Source organism: Castor canadensis, chromosome 17 (genome assembly GCF_047511655.1).
Source record: "Castor canadensis chromosome 17, mCasCan1.hap1v2, whole genome shotgun sequence".
In the NCBI taxonomy this organism is placed as follows: Eukaryota; Metazoa; Chordata; class Mammalia; order Rodentia; family Castoridae; genus Castor; species Castor canadensis.
In genome coordinates, this window is record NC_133402.1 from 56,509,418 (window position 1) to 56,527,395 (window position 17,978).

Consider the following 17,978-nt stretch of genomic DNA (forward strand, 5'->3'; position numbering starts at 1 on the left):
CTACCTCTCGAGCCACTCCACCAACTCTTTTTGCTCTGGTTATTCTGGATATAGTCTCACTTTTGTGCCTGGGACAGCCTGAGCTGTCAACTCTTATTTTATGCTCTCACCATTGCTGGGGTGACAGGTGCATGCTGCCATGCTCAGCTTTTTCCCATTGAGATAGGGTCTCACAAACACTGACCTGAAACCAGTCCTCCCAATCTCAACTTCCTGAATAGCTTGAGCCCTGCTATTGGTTGAGGTGTGTTCTCACGAAATTTTTGCCTGAGCTGGCATGAGTTACTGACACTGAGCAAGATGGGTGCTTGATAAGGGGTCAAATGTTTTCAGAAAGAATGTGGAAGCAACTGCAGATAAAATCACAGAGCTACTATTATTAAGTTTGATAAAAAGCACAAGAAAAATGGCACCTTCCCTACTCTTCAGATAGGGCAAGAGGGCAGAGCACACAGAATACAGGAGTGTGAACTGGATTCCCCACCAAGTACTTGAAGAAACTGTGAAAGCAGATGGGGCTGGGCATTTAAACTTGAATCTGGTGATCATTGGGAACCAACAAGAATTCATTAAGGAAAAATTATGGGGCCCTCTTCTCACTTACCAGGGTTATATATTTAGTAGACTCAGGAGGGATTGAGATGTAATTAATTTTTTATTTTGGCAAAAAGTATTTTACGGACTCCTAAGGGAAAGCATCATTAACTGGATACAGATTTTGTCTTCATATTAAAAGAAAGTGAATTAGTGACTCTATCAGCCAGGAATAAAGTCTCTAATGTTATCCTAGTCCCTGTCATATTCATTCCCTTGTTTGTTTGATTGTTTTTTAACTTCATGAATCAGATGCAAGCAGAGAGATGCTGATCAAGTTTGTCGATAACAGTTGGGGAGCAGAACTGACACCATAAAAGACAGAATCAAAATTCAGAACCATCCAACAGCTATGAATACTGCAAGACAAAATGTTAGCAGGATAAATCTAGAACCTAGTGTTTAGGTTAAAACAAGAATGAAGCTGTGCAAATAAGAGACCTGAGTTACTATTTATTTGTGTGAGGAAAAAAAACTAAGTATTTAGTTGACCACACACTTCTTATCAGTGCTATTATTGATGAAGACTAATACTGCTAATAACATTTGAGCACACACTGGGTTAAATGCCTTACATATACTAACTAGTTTAACCCTCCCATCAGCTTCAGAGCTACATTTTGCATATAAAGAAACAAAGCCTTAGAGAGGAAAGGTAACTTGCTCAATCTTAGAATTAGTGATTTGCAAAACAAAGTTTCAAAATCAGATCTGTTTGACTTTATAGTCCTGATTAAGGTTCAGCTCAGAAGAGGTAACACACAGACATGTATCTTTTGTGCTGGTAAGAGCACTTCTAGAGTGATGCTCTCATTCCTGGGGACCCCATTTCAAGAAGGACATAGTCTGAAAAGCACCTGTCCAGAGGAAAGCAGCTGCCTGTGGAGGAGTGGCAATCTATCACCGAGGAGACTTGGAAACACCAGTGTTTGTTGGTGAAAAGACCTAGGCAGGGATCTGAAGGTCAACATCAAGCATAAGGTCATCATGGCAAAGGAAAGAGATGTTTTGCTTCTTGACATCAAATGGCACCATCAGGTGAAAGGTCACAGTAGGCTGAATATGATTCTGTGCCAAAATGCTGCCCTTTTAATGGGAGCTGTCCAACAAAGGGTCGGTCTGCTCTGCCGCATTCAGGCAGACACTTGCTTTCCATAAAGGATGCTTTAGAGAAGACTTATGCTTTCAGTGAGAGATGGGATGAAATTATATCCAAGAAACATGTCTATAGCAAAACTTGCTCAACATCTGCTTGATTCGGGGTGGTGGGTGTGTTTCAGAGCTTCTACCCAGGGAATTTCATAGGCACCAGTGTTCAGGGCAGGTGTGCCCTGGAGGAAGGAGACTTACTGTGGTAGTTTAGGCTGCCTCTTCTGGAGGGACCATTAGTAACTGATCCTAAGTAAATGAAGACCTATGGGGACATGGGGAAAGGCTCATTGGGTGCAAAAGGTGACAGTGTTTACTGTGGGTACTTATTAAATGTCAAATAAATTTAATGCCCTAGATTCACCCATGTGTCTGCTGCTGGCACTGAGCCAGAGCCTATAGAAAACTGTTAACTCTTGTCTGAGATCATTAGCTGCTGCCCGTGGGTTTCCAGCAGGACTTCAGTGGTCAGAACTTGTCTGGAAGGACCTGCCTGTCTTGATCCTTGGTACCCGTGAAGCATGGGTACCTGTACTATTTTCCTCAACAGGAAGTCATTTGTGGTCTACTTTTCTTCTTTAGGAGGCAGATATTCAGGATGAGCTGTGGTTTTAGAGAAAAATCCTAAAAACATGATTAAAAAATACCAAACAGAAAGCAGCAGTTTGGTCTCTCCTCAGATTTACTGTTTTTCCACTTTTGGAGAAGAATCCCTTCTTAGATTCTTCCTCCAATCCAGGCAGAGTACCCATGACTTCTGCTATCTCATGGAAAAAGGCAGCTACTCATTTTCCTGGTTGTGGTGGAGTAAACTGTTTATAGTGCTTATCAACCTTTCCTGGTCAGTTTACTCCAAGAAATCACCCAGACTCTGCCTTTCATTTCAATAGCTTCACCTACCACCTTTGTTAACTTCCACGCCCACAACTCCAGTTCTACTTTTCTAGCTATTTCCACACAGAGTTTTTTTTAAATCAATTTCCAGGCACTTGTGTATTTCATTTGTACATCCTAATTCCAAAACTACTTGTGCCACCTCCCCTGACAACAGAATTTCATTCCCAGGGTCCATTGATTTGGATTCATCTTGTTCTTCTCTAATTCCCCATCTGTAATTGCTCATCAAGGGCTATCAATTCTTCCTTTGAATTTTCTCTTGCCTCTTCTGCTGTTCTCATTGCAGCACTGGTTGAAAACTGTTAGCTTACACCTTAAGTAATTACTGCAACCTTAATACCAGTTCTCAGTCTATATCCCCTTCCCCACAACAATACAGAGATGCTACAGCCTGCCAGCAAAATGAGCTCCCAAAGCCCTGCTTTCAGGGAGCACTCAGTACACTCTCCCTGGCTGATGGAGCAGTTGTTAGCTCCTTGTGTCCCATGGCATCAATCTTAATGTCTTTGTTTGGTGATTAGGCCCTCCAATACTAGGACATTAACATTGTTCCTCCTGGTACCCTCTGCCCAACACCATCAAGTTTGTTTTGCTCTCCCCACATATGCCATGCTAAGCCTTTCTCTGATCTGTGCCTCAGAAAACTTCAGGCTTCTCCTTTTTGCAGAACCATGTGGATTTGTCCTTCCTAGGTCAACCCAACTCCTAGAAAATCTAGGATTTTGACCTTGAAGACTGGCATCCATAGCCTTCTGTTACTCTTAGTCTCTGTAGCACTTGTAACTTATTTCCAGGTCTGGGATCCAGACTCAAGACTATCCAGCACTGTTCTCTGGTTACTTCATGACTTATTTACCTTAAGAATTTCATGAGCTTTCTTTTCCTGCAGCTCCCATAGTTGCTTGCACAGTGATGGTTGGGTGACTTAAAGTGAAGGAAAAAGAGGGATGCCCAACATACTGAGGCAGAAAATAGGAGGAAGTCCCTTCCAGTGGTTAGATTTTATGTGAAGATCCCTAAATAGCTTCCTTTTTGTGCTTAGATATCTGGACCAAGTTGGGTGATTCACAAAATGACTGAGTCTGCATTGGATCCAGAATGAGGCACAAGGAGGCATATTTTCTCCAACTCCCTATGACTCTGTTAAACAAAACCTGCTGGGAAACAAAGATACTAATGCTGAAACCATCCAAATCCATTCCCTCTCTAAAACCATCCTGTGGGGTTCCAGGAATCCCCAGCTGGAGGCAGCTTGACTTTTCTTGGCCCCTGTACCCTCTACCCCTGACCACAAAGCCTTGTGGTCAATTGTTGCTTCCCCTGGTCCACAGATGTCCATGGTATTGATTTTCTACTCTGAATGAACAAGAAGCCTGCACAGGGGCAGTCAGTTTTCTCCCTTCTGTTTTTAGTCCCCAAATAGCACCTACTATTTAGAATTAACCTTTCCTCAGCACTCTCTATTCTTCCTGGAGCCTCTGGCACTTGTGAATAGTCTCCCTGACTTTTCAAATCCCCAATATGTGACTTCTAACATCCTCAGGGCTCATCCTAGCCACTGAGATTGGCATCCCAATTTACTGATGCAGGGCCTCTGACAGTGGGAGGCAAGTTTCTTTGGCTTCCAGAACTGCTCCATGCAGACAGTGGCTAAGCCATTTCTCCCCAGGCTAATATATTTAAAGTCGTAGTTCATGTTTAAGATTTGTTGATTCTTCTGTGACTATGGTCCTTTAAAGCTTTAGACAATCCAAGCTGTGACTCCAGCTGTAACATACATAAGCAGGTTTCAAGATTGAAGAATGAACATGTATACAAATTAGATCTTTGATAGAAATTAGTAAATGATATGATAGCAAAGTTAAGGGGTTTTCTTCCTTTTTTAAGGCACTAACAATCAGAACTTTCTATGCATATTTCTTTTGTCCCTGTGATAAAAATGGAAAATAGCAAATATTATAAATATATTCACAATACATTATTAATAACAATACTGTGAAGTGTTGTACATATTATTATAAAATGCCTTGTGTTATAAGGATATATTACATCTGATATTATCATTCCTGCCACTAATATTTCCCCAACACTCACAATCTGAGAACATCTTCTGAGCTTCCTCTCCCAGTGTTTGGCTGTACCCGACTCTGCAGATGACTTGATTCCTTGTTCACTGTCTGGTGATTCATTGCACTAAATACCATTTTCCTGATAATTAAAAACTGCTCACTGGCAAGTGGGAGCAGGAACAGGCTGATGCAGGATTTATGCAGAAACACAAAATGAGCCAAAAGACAAATGACCTGTTCTGTCTAGCTAACGGCATTTTTTTCCCTCGTCATCTTCTGGGACTTGAGAGAGGCTAGCTTTACTGCGGGAGAGCGGTCTGGGGAGATGTGTCATTCTGAGATGAGGTGGATGTGTGTGTGGTGTGTGTGTGGGGGGGGGGTCATTATGTGCATGTGCTCAGCCAAATTACTCTCTCAATTTAAAGCACACGACTCCTCTCCCCAGCCAGGGGAGCTGGGCCAAAGCCATCTCTTCAGTCTGCCCTATCAGACCTTAGCCAGAGGAAAGTCTCTGTGACTGAGCTCTTTGTTAGACCTTGATTATACTTTTTTCTGTTTTCTTCCTCAATATGGATATGCTTTCCTTAATTTCAAGGAAAACAGAACTGATTCCTACGGCCTTATAGATACAGTAATTAGGACGTTGGTTCTAAATGGACATGGGCCACCCCTGGGTTTCATGCAGCCTGCTTGGCTTCTGGTGAAAGCTTCAGTGACAACCAAACTCCCGACCAAAGAACAGCAGCCATGATGTCACACACACACACACACACAACCCACCCCTTAATCTACAAGCCACCAAAGCAGCAGACCTCTCTTTGTGAGTAAACTGTGCTCATCATCTCAGTGCATCTTCATTTGGGTGCCCATTGTCATAAACATCTGCCCTAAAGAATAGAATTACCATTAAGAGATGAGCCTGTCCCTTCTGGGAATAGCTCCTTCCCCAAACTGGTTGGGCCCAATATCCACAAAGCTCATTAACTCCCAATCCTTTCCCATTTGTCCTCATATATGTCTTTGCTTGTACCATTCATTACAGCACATTCTAGATTGTTTAATTAGTTTCTGTGGAAGAGCTCCTGTAGGACAGCTTAGCATACATCTTTAAAAAGCCCTTGATCTAAAATAACAAGGTAGTTATTTTGAAGTAACTAATATCACCCTAAATGGCTTATACCCCCTACCCACACACACTGCCCAGCTCACCTTACTTCCACAACACTTCCTAGAACAATTTGCTAATAATGGTTACAAGTTAGGGAGTCCTCACTGCATCTGGAACTGGGCTGGGCCTGCTGCTTGCAATGGGATTGCTACTGTCATAACCACACTGGGAGGGAGGTGTTATGTCTTCCATTGCCAGAGGAGAAAACTGTTTTAAGAGATGTATATAGACTCTGTTATATTACACAGGACAATGACTGATGAGAATTGGTGTGGAAATAGCTCAGCTCCCTTGACCTAAGGGTAATCCAATTCTTAAGCTGTGGTTACCTATCCTGGCTCCCAGAGCTTCTCCAGGGAGATAAAGCCTGTTTCAAGACCCACAGTGGTCAGTAGCTTAAGGATACTCCTTACATTCTCTACTTTCCTTGGGTACTTCTTGGGATCAGCTTCAGGATAAGCCACTTGCTTTTACAACCTTGCCTCAAGGGCTGTTTCTAGAAGAAGCCAAAGTAAGTCTGGGGGAGCCTGCAGATGCTAATCTGCGTTCTTCACACATTCAAATTGGTTTCATTTAGTCTTGCTGTTTACTTGTTTTGCAGAATATCTCTGTTTTGCTCCTTGTCCCATGATACTAAAGAGAAGCTCTCTCATTTGTGTGTGTGTGCGCGCACACACATTTATACATTTGTCACATGACCCAGAGAGTAGAACATTCTAGATAAAGGTGAAAATCTCTCTACTTTGCTTTGTCCAAATTTTAGTCAGTGTATCCTAAAGTCGAATACATCCCAAGGTCGCCCAGGTGCATTCTAAAATTTTGTTAAGACACCTAAAGATGGGTTATCCAGTATGCCTGGAGTGTTTGTTTCAGCACGGTTTTTCTGCTTTTTAATGAATGGGGATAACCCATCTTTCAGGAAAAGTCCTTTTTATGGCAGGGCACATATCTCTCTTTGGCTTTAAAAAAAAAATCTCCTCTCCACTTTTTCCTGTGTTTTCCTTCTTCCTTTGAATTGTGCTCTAACACTTAAAATCTTTGCCTGAATAGGTGATCAAGGCAACATTAATTTAGGAGAGCCTTCGGCTGTTTTTTTGGATGGAAAATGCCAGAACTAGAACATATGTGAAGGGCTGGGAATCACCAGAGACAGGGCTGTGGAGGCACTGAGATGGGGCTTCTAGAACCTAAGATCCAGCCTCACCCAGGGGTCCCAAACACTCATGTGAAGCACTGTGGCTTTCTAACCCACCTGACCCTGCTGGCCACACTCTTTCATGAGTGAGACCACAGCAGCATGCAGGGAAAACTATCCTTCCCAAGATTGCAGCACTGGACCATGTCATGTGGCTTTTGGCGCCCTCACCTTTCTAGTACCCACCACCGTAAAAAGTTTCTACGCTTCACTTAATGACACATCAAACATGTTGAAAAATTACATTGTGAGTGAATCCATTTGTTTCTTGGGTTCCATTTACTATTTTTGTCCCCTCTCCTCTACTTTTTAATGCATTTTTTTCTGCAATGACGATTCTCTATTTTGTCCCCAAGCACACCTATCTATCTTGCTAGTGTGTACATCAGTGACAAGGTCTATATTCCTTTATATATTTCTCATCTACCATTTTATTTGTTTTTCGTACTTCAGTGTGTCTGAAAGCATGGGGGTTCAATTACCATTTTTCTTTCATTCCACCTCATTTTTTCTATGTACACTTTGCTCTTTCCTCTATTAGTATTTTCTAGGCTTTTCTCTTTACATTTTCTCTTCTAGTATACTGTCGCAGCACTTCTATCTTGAGGGTGTTCTAAGAGCAATTTCTTTCCTTTTTTAAACTCCATTCTCATCTCTCTTATGGCCCTGGACCACAGCCGTCAGATATAACCTTAACAGTGGCCTCCACTCAGGAAGGTTGTCAAGTTGATAAATATTGATATCTACCCTACCATTTTACACTGCTTTTCTGCTAATGCATTTGGTTGGCATCAATCAGCTTCTTTGCCTTCTGTGAGTGCCTGGTGTGGGAACTGGTCCCGATCAGTCACTTATAAGTAATCTGTTCCACGTTTCATCAAGAGCTAGAAAGAGAAGAAAATATGGAGGAGAAGTAGAGGACAGAGAACCAGGCTAGAATGACCCAGGGGGAAGAGAGATGGGGAGATCCAGTAATATGAGGCAGGGGAGAGAAGGGGTGTAGCCTGGTGTGTAGGAGATTCCCTCCCAGAAATACCCCTAGTGCTGGGGACATCAGCAGAACTTAATGATGACCCTGTCCTCTTTGGGATGTTAATCCTGCTTATCTCCTCCAATAAGGCTCCCCAGGGATGAAGATCTACATTGACCCCTTCACTTATGAAGATCCCAATGAAGCTGTCCGGGAGTTTGCCAAGGAGATTGATGTATCTTTTGTGAAAATCGAAGAGGTCATCGGAGCAGGTATGGCTCTTCCCTCCCCTTGTCTCTGTCTTCTTGGTGTTCAAACATCGTCCTCCCACAACTATAGGTGTTCTCTTTCAGCATAAAAAGTCGTCCCATTGGGAAGAGAGTTTCTGCCTTCTTTCTTCTAAGAAGATGAATCTGGACCACCTTGAATGTATGCCTAGGACAGAGGAAGAACATCTCTGAGACTCTTTTGGGGATCTTGACCACAGTGGCTAAGCTTTTCTAGCATTGCAAAGAAGCCAGCTATAATTTTAAAAGATTAAGAAATAGCTGCAGACATGGACCACCAAATGCAGATAAGGAAAGAGATGTAGAGTACTTGGTCAAGAAGACTATGAAAGAAAAAACAACTTTTAGAAGCTGGATCTAGTATCCTTCTCACTGACAATGGTATCTCAATGACTTTGGGCCAAGACTTCTTTCCACACATTGAGTTCTCCTTTTTGTGAACTTAGAGCCAGGCCAGACATCAGAATAGAAATCCTGCTCAGTAACTAACTGCTGAGGGTGGTCTGAGCAAATCACACCTAAAGACTGACCTACGACATTTATCTTCCTTTAGTGGCTTGTAGTTGAGTCCATTTGGCAATGGATTCCACCTTATTCATGTAAATGATATAAAACATCCCCAAATATCATTACATCATAAAGTCTCTGCCTCTTATGAGTCTTCTTTAAAGCTATGTTTGATTTGTATCCTCTTCCCTACTTTTATTTTCTTCTGCAACATTCTTTTTCTTTTTGCAGTACTGGGCTTTGAACTCAAGGCCTACACCTTGAGCCACTCCACCAGCCCTTTTTTGGGATGGGTTTTTTTCAAGATAGGGTCTTTCAAACTATTTGTCCAGGCTGGCTTCCCACCACGATCCTCCTGATCTCTGCCTCCTGAGTAGCTAGGACTATAGGCGTGAACCACTGGCTTCTGCAACATTTTTTGTCTTTTCTTCTTCAATTCTTATTAGCCATTGTTCAGGAACCCTTCACTAATATGTTGCAGCCTTTTCCCCTCTCAGGTCTGAAGTGCTTTATTCATATCGCTATTTGCTGAGCCATGGAGTGGCATCTCCCAATAATATTGTAACTCAATAAAATATGTTTAGAAAAAGACTTACAGACAGCCACTTCATATATTATCTTTAGGGGGAATGTCGTCATCCTTCCACTCACTGCCTCTCTTAATGCACTGTGGGGTCAAAAAGCCATCTGTGAAATTGGAAGTCACATCTGAAAGCCTGCCCCATTAGGCCGCCATATTCATGCTGTTTTCTCTTTTGAAGAGCGTCATCCCTGTGCCTCCTTCAGCATCACTATGGCAGGTGCTGTGACTCTCCCTGTCAGGAGACACCACCCTCACCACCAGCCTCTCAAGAGTTCCAGCTGACTGGGCAGAATCTGATTCACAAGAGTCTCTACATATTTCCCATTGAATGTCATTAAATATGTTACCGAACCACGACTTTCACGTCCGTGCAGATAATTTTCTCTTCCTCCTTAGCACTGACATATTTAAGGATCATGCATTGGTAGGTTGGGTACCAGATAAATTGTATTCCTCTTAGGGGCTCCGATTTCTCCAGGAACTTGAAAGAGTGTTGGGAAGGCAGACTTTCAGACCTGAACTCTGTTTGCCCATGTTATTAATTGTTGTTTTGGCTTGTGGTAATGGTGCCAGTGATTTTAATGTTGTTATTTATGTCGTGTTCTTCGAGTGATGTGTTCTGGACTGCATTTCATCCCAGAGAGCACACATCAGCTCACCCCCACCCCCGCCTTTGTCAGGGGAGGAGTAAAGAGCCTTCTCATTTTATGATCCTGTCAGGGAGTTACAATTTTGGGTGAGCTCGCCAACTGCTGGATGCTCATAAAGAGACAATTGATGGTCCTGCTCCATCCTTCACCTCCCATTTGTTGTACAGTATTTGCCAGTGTTGCTGTATTGTGCGTTCTTCTCTGAGGAGAGTCAGACTTCTACATGGTACTGAGGAGAGATGCATTTAGTAATTTATGACCAGCAGCATGGTGTAAAGACCTCTGCCTAGTTACTGCTGACCACCTTATACCACAGACCCATCTTCTTGTGATTCAGAACCATCCCAAAGCTGATCCCAGTGGATATTAACTCACTGTGCATAACTAGATGCGATTTTAACACAAGACACTCCCAGCTGGGAATCAATCTTTCTCTAGTTCCTTTTCTCCTTTGTCATTACTTTCCCTTCCCCCGCACCCTGCCTCACTGAGACTGGCTCCACCTTGTGCTTAAAGTGCTGGAGTGAAGGTCAAGTAAAAAAAAAAAATTCCTAAGGTAAGATTTATGCAATGTAATTGGCAATGTTTCTTTTAGCTACCTAAAAGACTTGGAGCAAGGGGCAAAAACTGGGTTGCATACAGCAAAAGCCAAAAATTGTAAAAGGAAGAATCAGAAATCATTTTTCCTTTCTTCATCCTTTCTCCCTCCCTCCCTCCTTCTTCCCTTTTTTCCTCCCTTCCTGCTCTCTCCATCCTTCTCCCCTTCCTTTCCTTCTTTTTTCTCTCCTTCCCTCCTTCCTTCAATAAACTTTTACTGACTACTGCTTACACATTCATGTGGAGTTCCATAAATGCATAAATTTCTCTCCCCCTCTGACAGTCTTAGTGAAGAACAGGCAGGCCAATCATTATTAACTATTTTGCACCATCTACCCATAGGCATGTACAAGGACCTGGCCCAAGAAAGAAGGGTGTTCATTTTGTTCTGGGAGAAGCTAGGGGGTCAGGAAGTCTCCACAAAGGAAATGACCTTTGACCTGATCACTCAAGGATGAAAACTAATATAGAAAGCTAAGTTTTTATGAAACACATAGAAAGAATGATACAGTGATAGAAGAGGAATACTAAATGATTCAAGGAGGAATCCAACAGTGGGGTGTTGGAGCCAGCCTTCAATAACTCACACAAGCCAACTGTATGCATCTCTTTACAGCCAGATGCCCAGTATTTACATCAAGGGAATTGGCAAATGGTATGAGTCATGGGTATCTGTTTCTTTAGTTGCTTCTTTGTATCTGGAGACCTAGTAGTTGGATACTTACCAACATGTTCCTGCCCTCCAAACAATGCAAGGTTATTTCAAAGAGGTTGCAAAGGTCTGTGCCTGTTGAACATGGAGCCAGAAGAAAGGGCTGTTTGTTGCAGGAGGGGTTAGTCTTAGACACTTTTGTCCCTGTGACTGTAGTACATGCTGGGAAATATACCCGATGCCTAGCATTCAGGAATTATTCTCTACTACATAGAACACAGCACTACTCAGGGAGAGGAAGGAAGAGATTGAGAGCTGAGAGGAGGTGTCCAGGGAACATGTGGCTCTGGAGATGAGAGGGGTGATTTGATGGCAGGGAAGACTCATGGAAGAGGGGACTTAGTAGCCCCTGAGGACATGGCAACTTGGATGGACTAAGAACAAGGAGGAGAGAAGGCTGCTGAGGAAGGATTTCCTATGGATAAATGTGTAGAATCAGCCTGGCCTAGAGAGGCTGTGGTATATGGAGTTTGTCTATAGAAAGTAGGTTTCTGAGCAGGATGGGTTCAGGAATCTGAATCTGAATCTGATAAATACTGTGTTTGAACTTGGCAGGAAGGAAGTGAAGGAAAAGCAGCCCTTGGATGCTGGAGACCAGTTACAGGGTTTTGCTTGGATGTGGAGGGCAGTTTTGAGATGGCCAACGGTGGGAGCAAGGGTAGGAAGGGAGGCTGCTTTAGATTAACAGACATCCAAACTAGAGTGCATCCAACATGAACAGAGTGACTGGAAGGCTTGGTGACTAGAGTTGATGGGGAGCGGTGGCATGGATGTTGTGCCAGGAATTAGGGTTATCAGGTGTGGGGAGCAGCAGTGGTGTTTGTGAATGAAGGCCAGTGAAGTAAAATCTAGAAACTGAGATTAAAGAATTGAGTCTACTGCCAACATTTCTCCTAAAGTTGTTGAGAATATTGAACAAAGTAATAAAAAATAGTAATTGTGAGCCAAGTGTGATACCCACAAATATGGAATAATTATCATTAATCACTAAGTAGTTATTTTTTAATGTCCATCTTTTCTCATAGAACTTTGAGACTCAAAGTTCTATGAGAGCAAGAGAACATGTGTCTCTGTTAGTCTGGAGCCTGGCCTAGTATGGTATGTTGTACTTTGTGGCTTAATTAGATATTTTTATATGGTGATGAAAATAGGTCCTTGGGGGGAAAATACAGCAGGGACAGAAAATTAGAGCTCTAGACAAAGCTTGGGAGAATGGAGAGAGACTAAAGAGGTGGAGTGAGATCTGAGTCATCTAGAGCTCTGAAAGTGGCCCAATGGAGTGAAGCAAAACTGTTCCTTCTCTTCTCCCTATAGACAATGGGGTCAATTGAAGACTCTTTAGACAAGGCAACAGGCCACCCTGGTGTCTTTGGAGAATACCATCTCATTATTACTATGGTTCTGACTAATAAGAGTTACTTCATGGTTAAGTTCCAAAGCATTGTTTAGTTTTGATCAATTAGATCAGTAGACTTACCCAGAGAGAAAACCTGGGTAAACTGCCATGTGGGTTTCATCCCTACAGTAAGAATAGTATTCTTGTGTCATTTAGTGTGCAACCAGCAGCCTTAGCATGACTATCAAGTGCATGGAAATGTACATAGCGTATCATCAGAGAAGGTGTTATCCAGGTGAAAACATGCATAGTATGTTTTAATTAATAATCCCCTCCTCCTGTATTGTAGCCCATTTAGCACTTCCACTATGGCCAACCAAGAGGAAAAAAGAGGCTTGGGTGAGAGCCTAGATGAGGACAGGTGGGATGAGGGAATGTGTGCTGTGTTCAGACACTCACCATGTGGGGCCAGCCAAGGCTCAACCCATCTCTCTTTAGAGAAGAGGGTGAGTTTCCTTGAGGATGATTTGGCAGAAAGGTTGCTTGCCAGACTGACTCTGCTAGGCTCATTCAGAGTGAGGATGGGCAGGATGAGGATAGCATGAAAGGTTCTAGAAGAGGAAAACATATAAATGTCTCCAGAAATTATAATCAAAGTAGCTAACATACGCTGAGCACTCACCATGAACCTGGCATTACCCTAGCTACTTCACAAGCATTGTCTCATTTAATCCTCATAACAGCCCTGTGAGTTAGAGTTTATGTTTGCCTGTGTATGAGTATGTTTTTTAACTGGCAGGAAATCAACATTTAGAGGACGGTTTGCTGCAGGCGGTGCTGCCTGTTGAGTTAATGATGCAGCTAGAATTTAAACCCAGATATAGCTGATCTAGATCTGCTAAATGTAACCCCTGCTCTTGCTGCCACTTTGGTTGCTGTGGAAAAGAGCAAATAAATATACAGTCATTGCTTGTGATGGTAAACTCCATCTAGCAGTTTGGAATACCCAAGCCTGTTGCTGAGAATTACAATATTGCCTTAGAATTCATTATCCCCATATGGTAGTGCTATAAAGACCATCCCACGTTCTCTGGAGAGAGTGTGTTCTTCATGGAACACGCTGGCCCCATCTTCTGCAGTCCCTTTAAGAGTGATCAGTTATTTGCCTTAAAGACAATAGGAACCAACATACTTTGCAGTTTTAAATGCATGTGCTTGCTTATATCACGTAAATAATATACATGTAAACACAAATGTATTCAGATATAAAAATATATGTGATATATAGGTATACAGTTGTCTAGCAATGACAAATAGCTAGAAGAAAAGAGAAGTCCATTTTGCCTTCACCTTCTTGAGTATTGGGTATTGTGGACACCGTGGCTATTGACCAGGTTCCATCTCACATGCTGACTCCACTAGCTTGGGTGATGGCATCTGAGGAATTCTGCCAAAAGAGTAAAGATGGCTTGGATCAACTGGTAATGTCTGTCCTCCATGCAGGGTCAGGAGATGGGTAGATGGTCCTATTATCTATTCCTGGCTTAGCCATAACCCACTTACCTTGCACAGGCTAGTGTGTTAAGATTTGCTTGAAATCACTCTTTAAACCTAGTTTAAATTTATTCTTTATAAGTTCCATATCTGGTGTAAGCCTGAATTAGTAACTAGGAGTTCTGCTTTCCTTTTTTCCCTCAAGGCAGTTTATGACTTCAAAATGCTGCTAAAAAAAAAAGAGTGCAATTGTGTGTGCAGATTCATACTGCACGTAGCCAACAGCTACTGCTTGAAATACCTGCTGGCAGGTTGGATTTTCAAAAATTGAAAATTCTTTCCTTCTGATTTTATATATAATAGTTGAGGCACTTAACACTGCTGAACCACTTTTTCTCTCTTCCTGATTTGTCGAAGAAGGTAGGAAACAGGTATTGGCAAGGCTGAACTTGTAGGGAATAATTTCAGCAGCTGTCTGGGAGGACAATCATAGGAACCAGGTAGATTATCCTCAGCTGACAGGTTTGAAGGCAGTGGTTCTCAAACTTGAGCCAGGCATGAGAATCATGGAGAAGCATGTTAAAACTCGGATCCCAGACTCCTATCTACTAAGCTTCCAATCCATCAGGTCATGAATCTGCCTTTTCTGACAAATTTCTAGCTGATTCTGATATCACTAGGAAAGATCTACACTTTGAGAACCACTGCTGAGTGTCATTGGTCCTCAGACTGGCCTGGAACTGAGGTTTGGTCTTGACCAAGTAGATCTTTGGCATGAAGGGGACTCAAGGTCAGTGGCAAAGATGTGTGCCACTTAAAGTTCAGAAGGACCAAAAATAGGCTAGCTGCATTTACTGTTAGTAAGAATCTCTGTGAAGAGAATCAACCATAACCACTATCCCAACAGAATCATTTCATACTTTAAATATGTTAATACCTGATTTGTTGAATTACTTTTAGGTATCAGGCATTTTTATTAAAAATCACCATGATGTGAAGCTCATCAAAGAGGAATATCTTGAAGAGTTCAGATCTTGGCAAATCATGGCACCACAGGCATCAAGTCCTGGTTCTAACTATGGGGAAATGATCACAAAGCAAAAAAATAGTTCCTTGAAGTTAGTCTACGAATCTGAAGTCAAAGATAACAGGTGATAAAAGTGTCTAGGATGGGAGATGGTACAAATTCTTGATTTTGTTTGTTATAAACAATGGCGACGTGCCCTTTGACTCCCACCACCCCATGAGGCTGTGGAGGTAAGAAAGGGCCAGAGATCCCAGACTTCAGCACCATAATCTTGCCTGGAACACCCTCCATGCCCAAGTACCCCTGGGTAAAGAACCTGGTATATCTTGGATTAGGCACTTGTCCTACAAGACTGCAGAAACTACTTTTCCTCTCTTTTCTTTTCCACTGCCCACCCTGGAACTCACAGTGTCTCCACTATCCCCTCACTTTATCCCTGTTTTGTCTTTAAAAAAATTACTCCCATGTACATCTTCAACAGTTTCTCATTTGCAACAGTTTCTCACAGACTCCTCTCAACACCCAGTTAGGAAGATAAGAGTTTATTGCTTCTCTTTTAGTATATAGCAAGGAGAAAGCTGAGTCCTGGAGAACTGAGGACCCAACCAAGGTTAACTGAAGTAGACAGGAAGCCTCCTCGTCTACTCACTTCTGGCTTTCCTGCCGTTGGGGGGCCAATTACATGGGCACCTCTGAGGCAGGTGTATATATTGTGACTTCCTTCGCAGTTGGTGCTTTGAAAAATGAAAAACTCCTGGCTTGGAGAAGATGAAGTCATTTCTTTGCTGGGTAAGAACAGAGCTAATTTTGTAGAATCAGCATTCTTTACACCATTGCAGAGAGGATTTTTCAGGGTAGTGACACCATGACCACCAAAGACACCAACTGCAAAGCCCTCCTTACCTACCCAAGAAGAGCATGCTTTTGTTTTATAACTTTTAAAGACCGTGTTGAGACCCTGCAGATAATGTGATTTAAAACAAAAGTAATTAGAAGTACTGCACTTGAAGACCAGTGAGCCACAATTTTCTAACAATGGAATCACATTTGTCCATCAGGAAAGTAATTTTATCTACAACGTTCAATGGAAATACAACTTTTCAGGGCCACACATTCTTTCTTTTCTTATTTCTCTCCACTTGTATTAATAAAACAAACACTGGGCACTGAGCCCTGCATAGTTGAAGCAGCCTGTAGACAAGCACTGCTTTCAAAACTATTACAAGATACACAGATAAAATCCCATACCACAGGGCTTTGGACAGTTTGGTAATCTGTTTGTAACATGCTGGGTGTAGTTTGGGCTGTGGTTCTCAGCTCTGGCTGCACTGCAGAACCACCAGGGCAGCCGCACAGGACCCCATACTCAGAAAGGCCCACACTTAGTTTAATGCTCTGCTGTCACTGTCTAGAAATTCTTCACGATTTTTTAATAAGAAGTCCTACATTTTCATTTCATTCCAGGTGCTACAAATTATGTAGCTGGTCTTGCAGGCAGCTTTTCAATATGTCAATGCCCAGTAGGCACCCAGACCGACTAATCAGAATCTCCAGGTGAGAGCCAGGTCTCTGTACTCTGTAAGGCTGCCCCAGTGATTTCAAGAGTGATCCAAATTTAAGAACCACTAGTATAGAACAGAATTTCTCAACTGGGGTATTTCTGTGCATGTTGTGGGGGCATCAAATTCATCTGGGGCATTTTTCCAAATTGGTATACTGATTTGTACCAATAAATGAATACCCTATTTCCTAAATATTCTTATTCTACCTGACTCCCAAGCAGGGATCTTAGATGAATGATATCTGTCTATGAAACAAAACAAAACACTCCTTTTTTGCTCTTTCCTGGACACTGTGTTGCTGTGATTGTCACTACATAGGAACTGTTGACCTGTAGAGCTGAGTCATGAATCGTAATTGCTTTTCCAGAGACAGAATGGTAGTAAAAGAGATGGGTATGGGCCCCAGCCCTGGCTCCAACTTTTGGTTGTGACTTGGGGCCTGTTTTCTTTGTGTCTCCTTATTAATTTCCTTAGTAGTAAAATGGGAGTTCTAATATCCAAGTTGCAGAAGTATCATGAGGATTGAATAGGATAAGATATTCAAAGTGCCTAGAAAGTGGTCAGTAGATAAATATTTGTGCACTGTCTCCTTCCCCTCAACTCTCAACTGTACATTTTTCCTGAAAGAAGATAGAAGTCATTATGGCATCAAGGAAGAAATACTAGCCAATATCATTCATTTAGTGTACCTAACAAACATACAGCTTGTATTCATGGTTATTGAGTCATTGAATATCTATTAGGTCAAGATGTTAGAAGATAGATTCCATATGTGCATGCTACATATATAGATTTATATATGTAGACACATATGTACATACCTATGTAGACATACACATATGTGTACATATATACATACATGCATATATATATATAGACACACATATATGGCATCATATATATGGTGGATCCCTATTGTTCAATATATTTCTTTAAATTTTATACATTTTTAACTACTAAGTAGTTAAATGCTGATTATAACAACTCAAACAAAATAAAAGTAACTAAATTAAGATTACTAGTCTCTACTTCCTCCTCTCATCCCTATCCTTCTAGTGTAACCAATCTTAAAATAACTTGAAGTTAAAAATAAATTTGATATGTAGCTTCCATATTTTTTCTTTTGCATCCACATTGCATATGGACACACATGGCATATGACATTCTATAACTTGCTTTTC

At 41.9% G+C, this 17,978-nt stretch overlaps 1 protein-coding gene across 2 annotated transcripts in view; it reads left to right on the plus strand.

The window, feature by feature from the left end:
* Positions 1-17,978, plus strand: part of Ephb1 (EPH receptor B1) — a 440,603-nt gene that overhangs the window by 362,488 nt on the left and 60,137 nt on the right. For both annotated transcript variants that reach the window (XM_074060049.1, XM_074060048.1), the window contains exon 10: positions 8,192-8,314. In XM_074060049.1, coding sequence (XP_073916150.1) covers positions 8,192-8,314 — 123 coding nt within the window. The remainder of the gene's footprint in view (positions 1-8,191; positions 8,315-17,978) is intronic.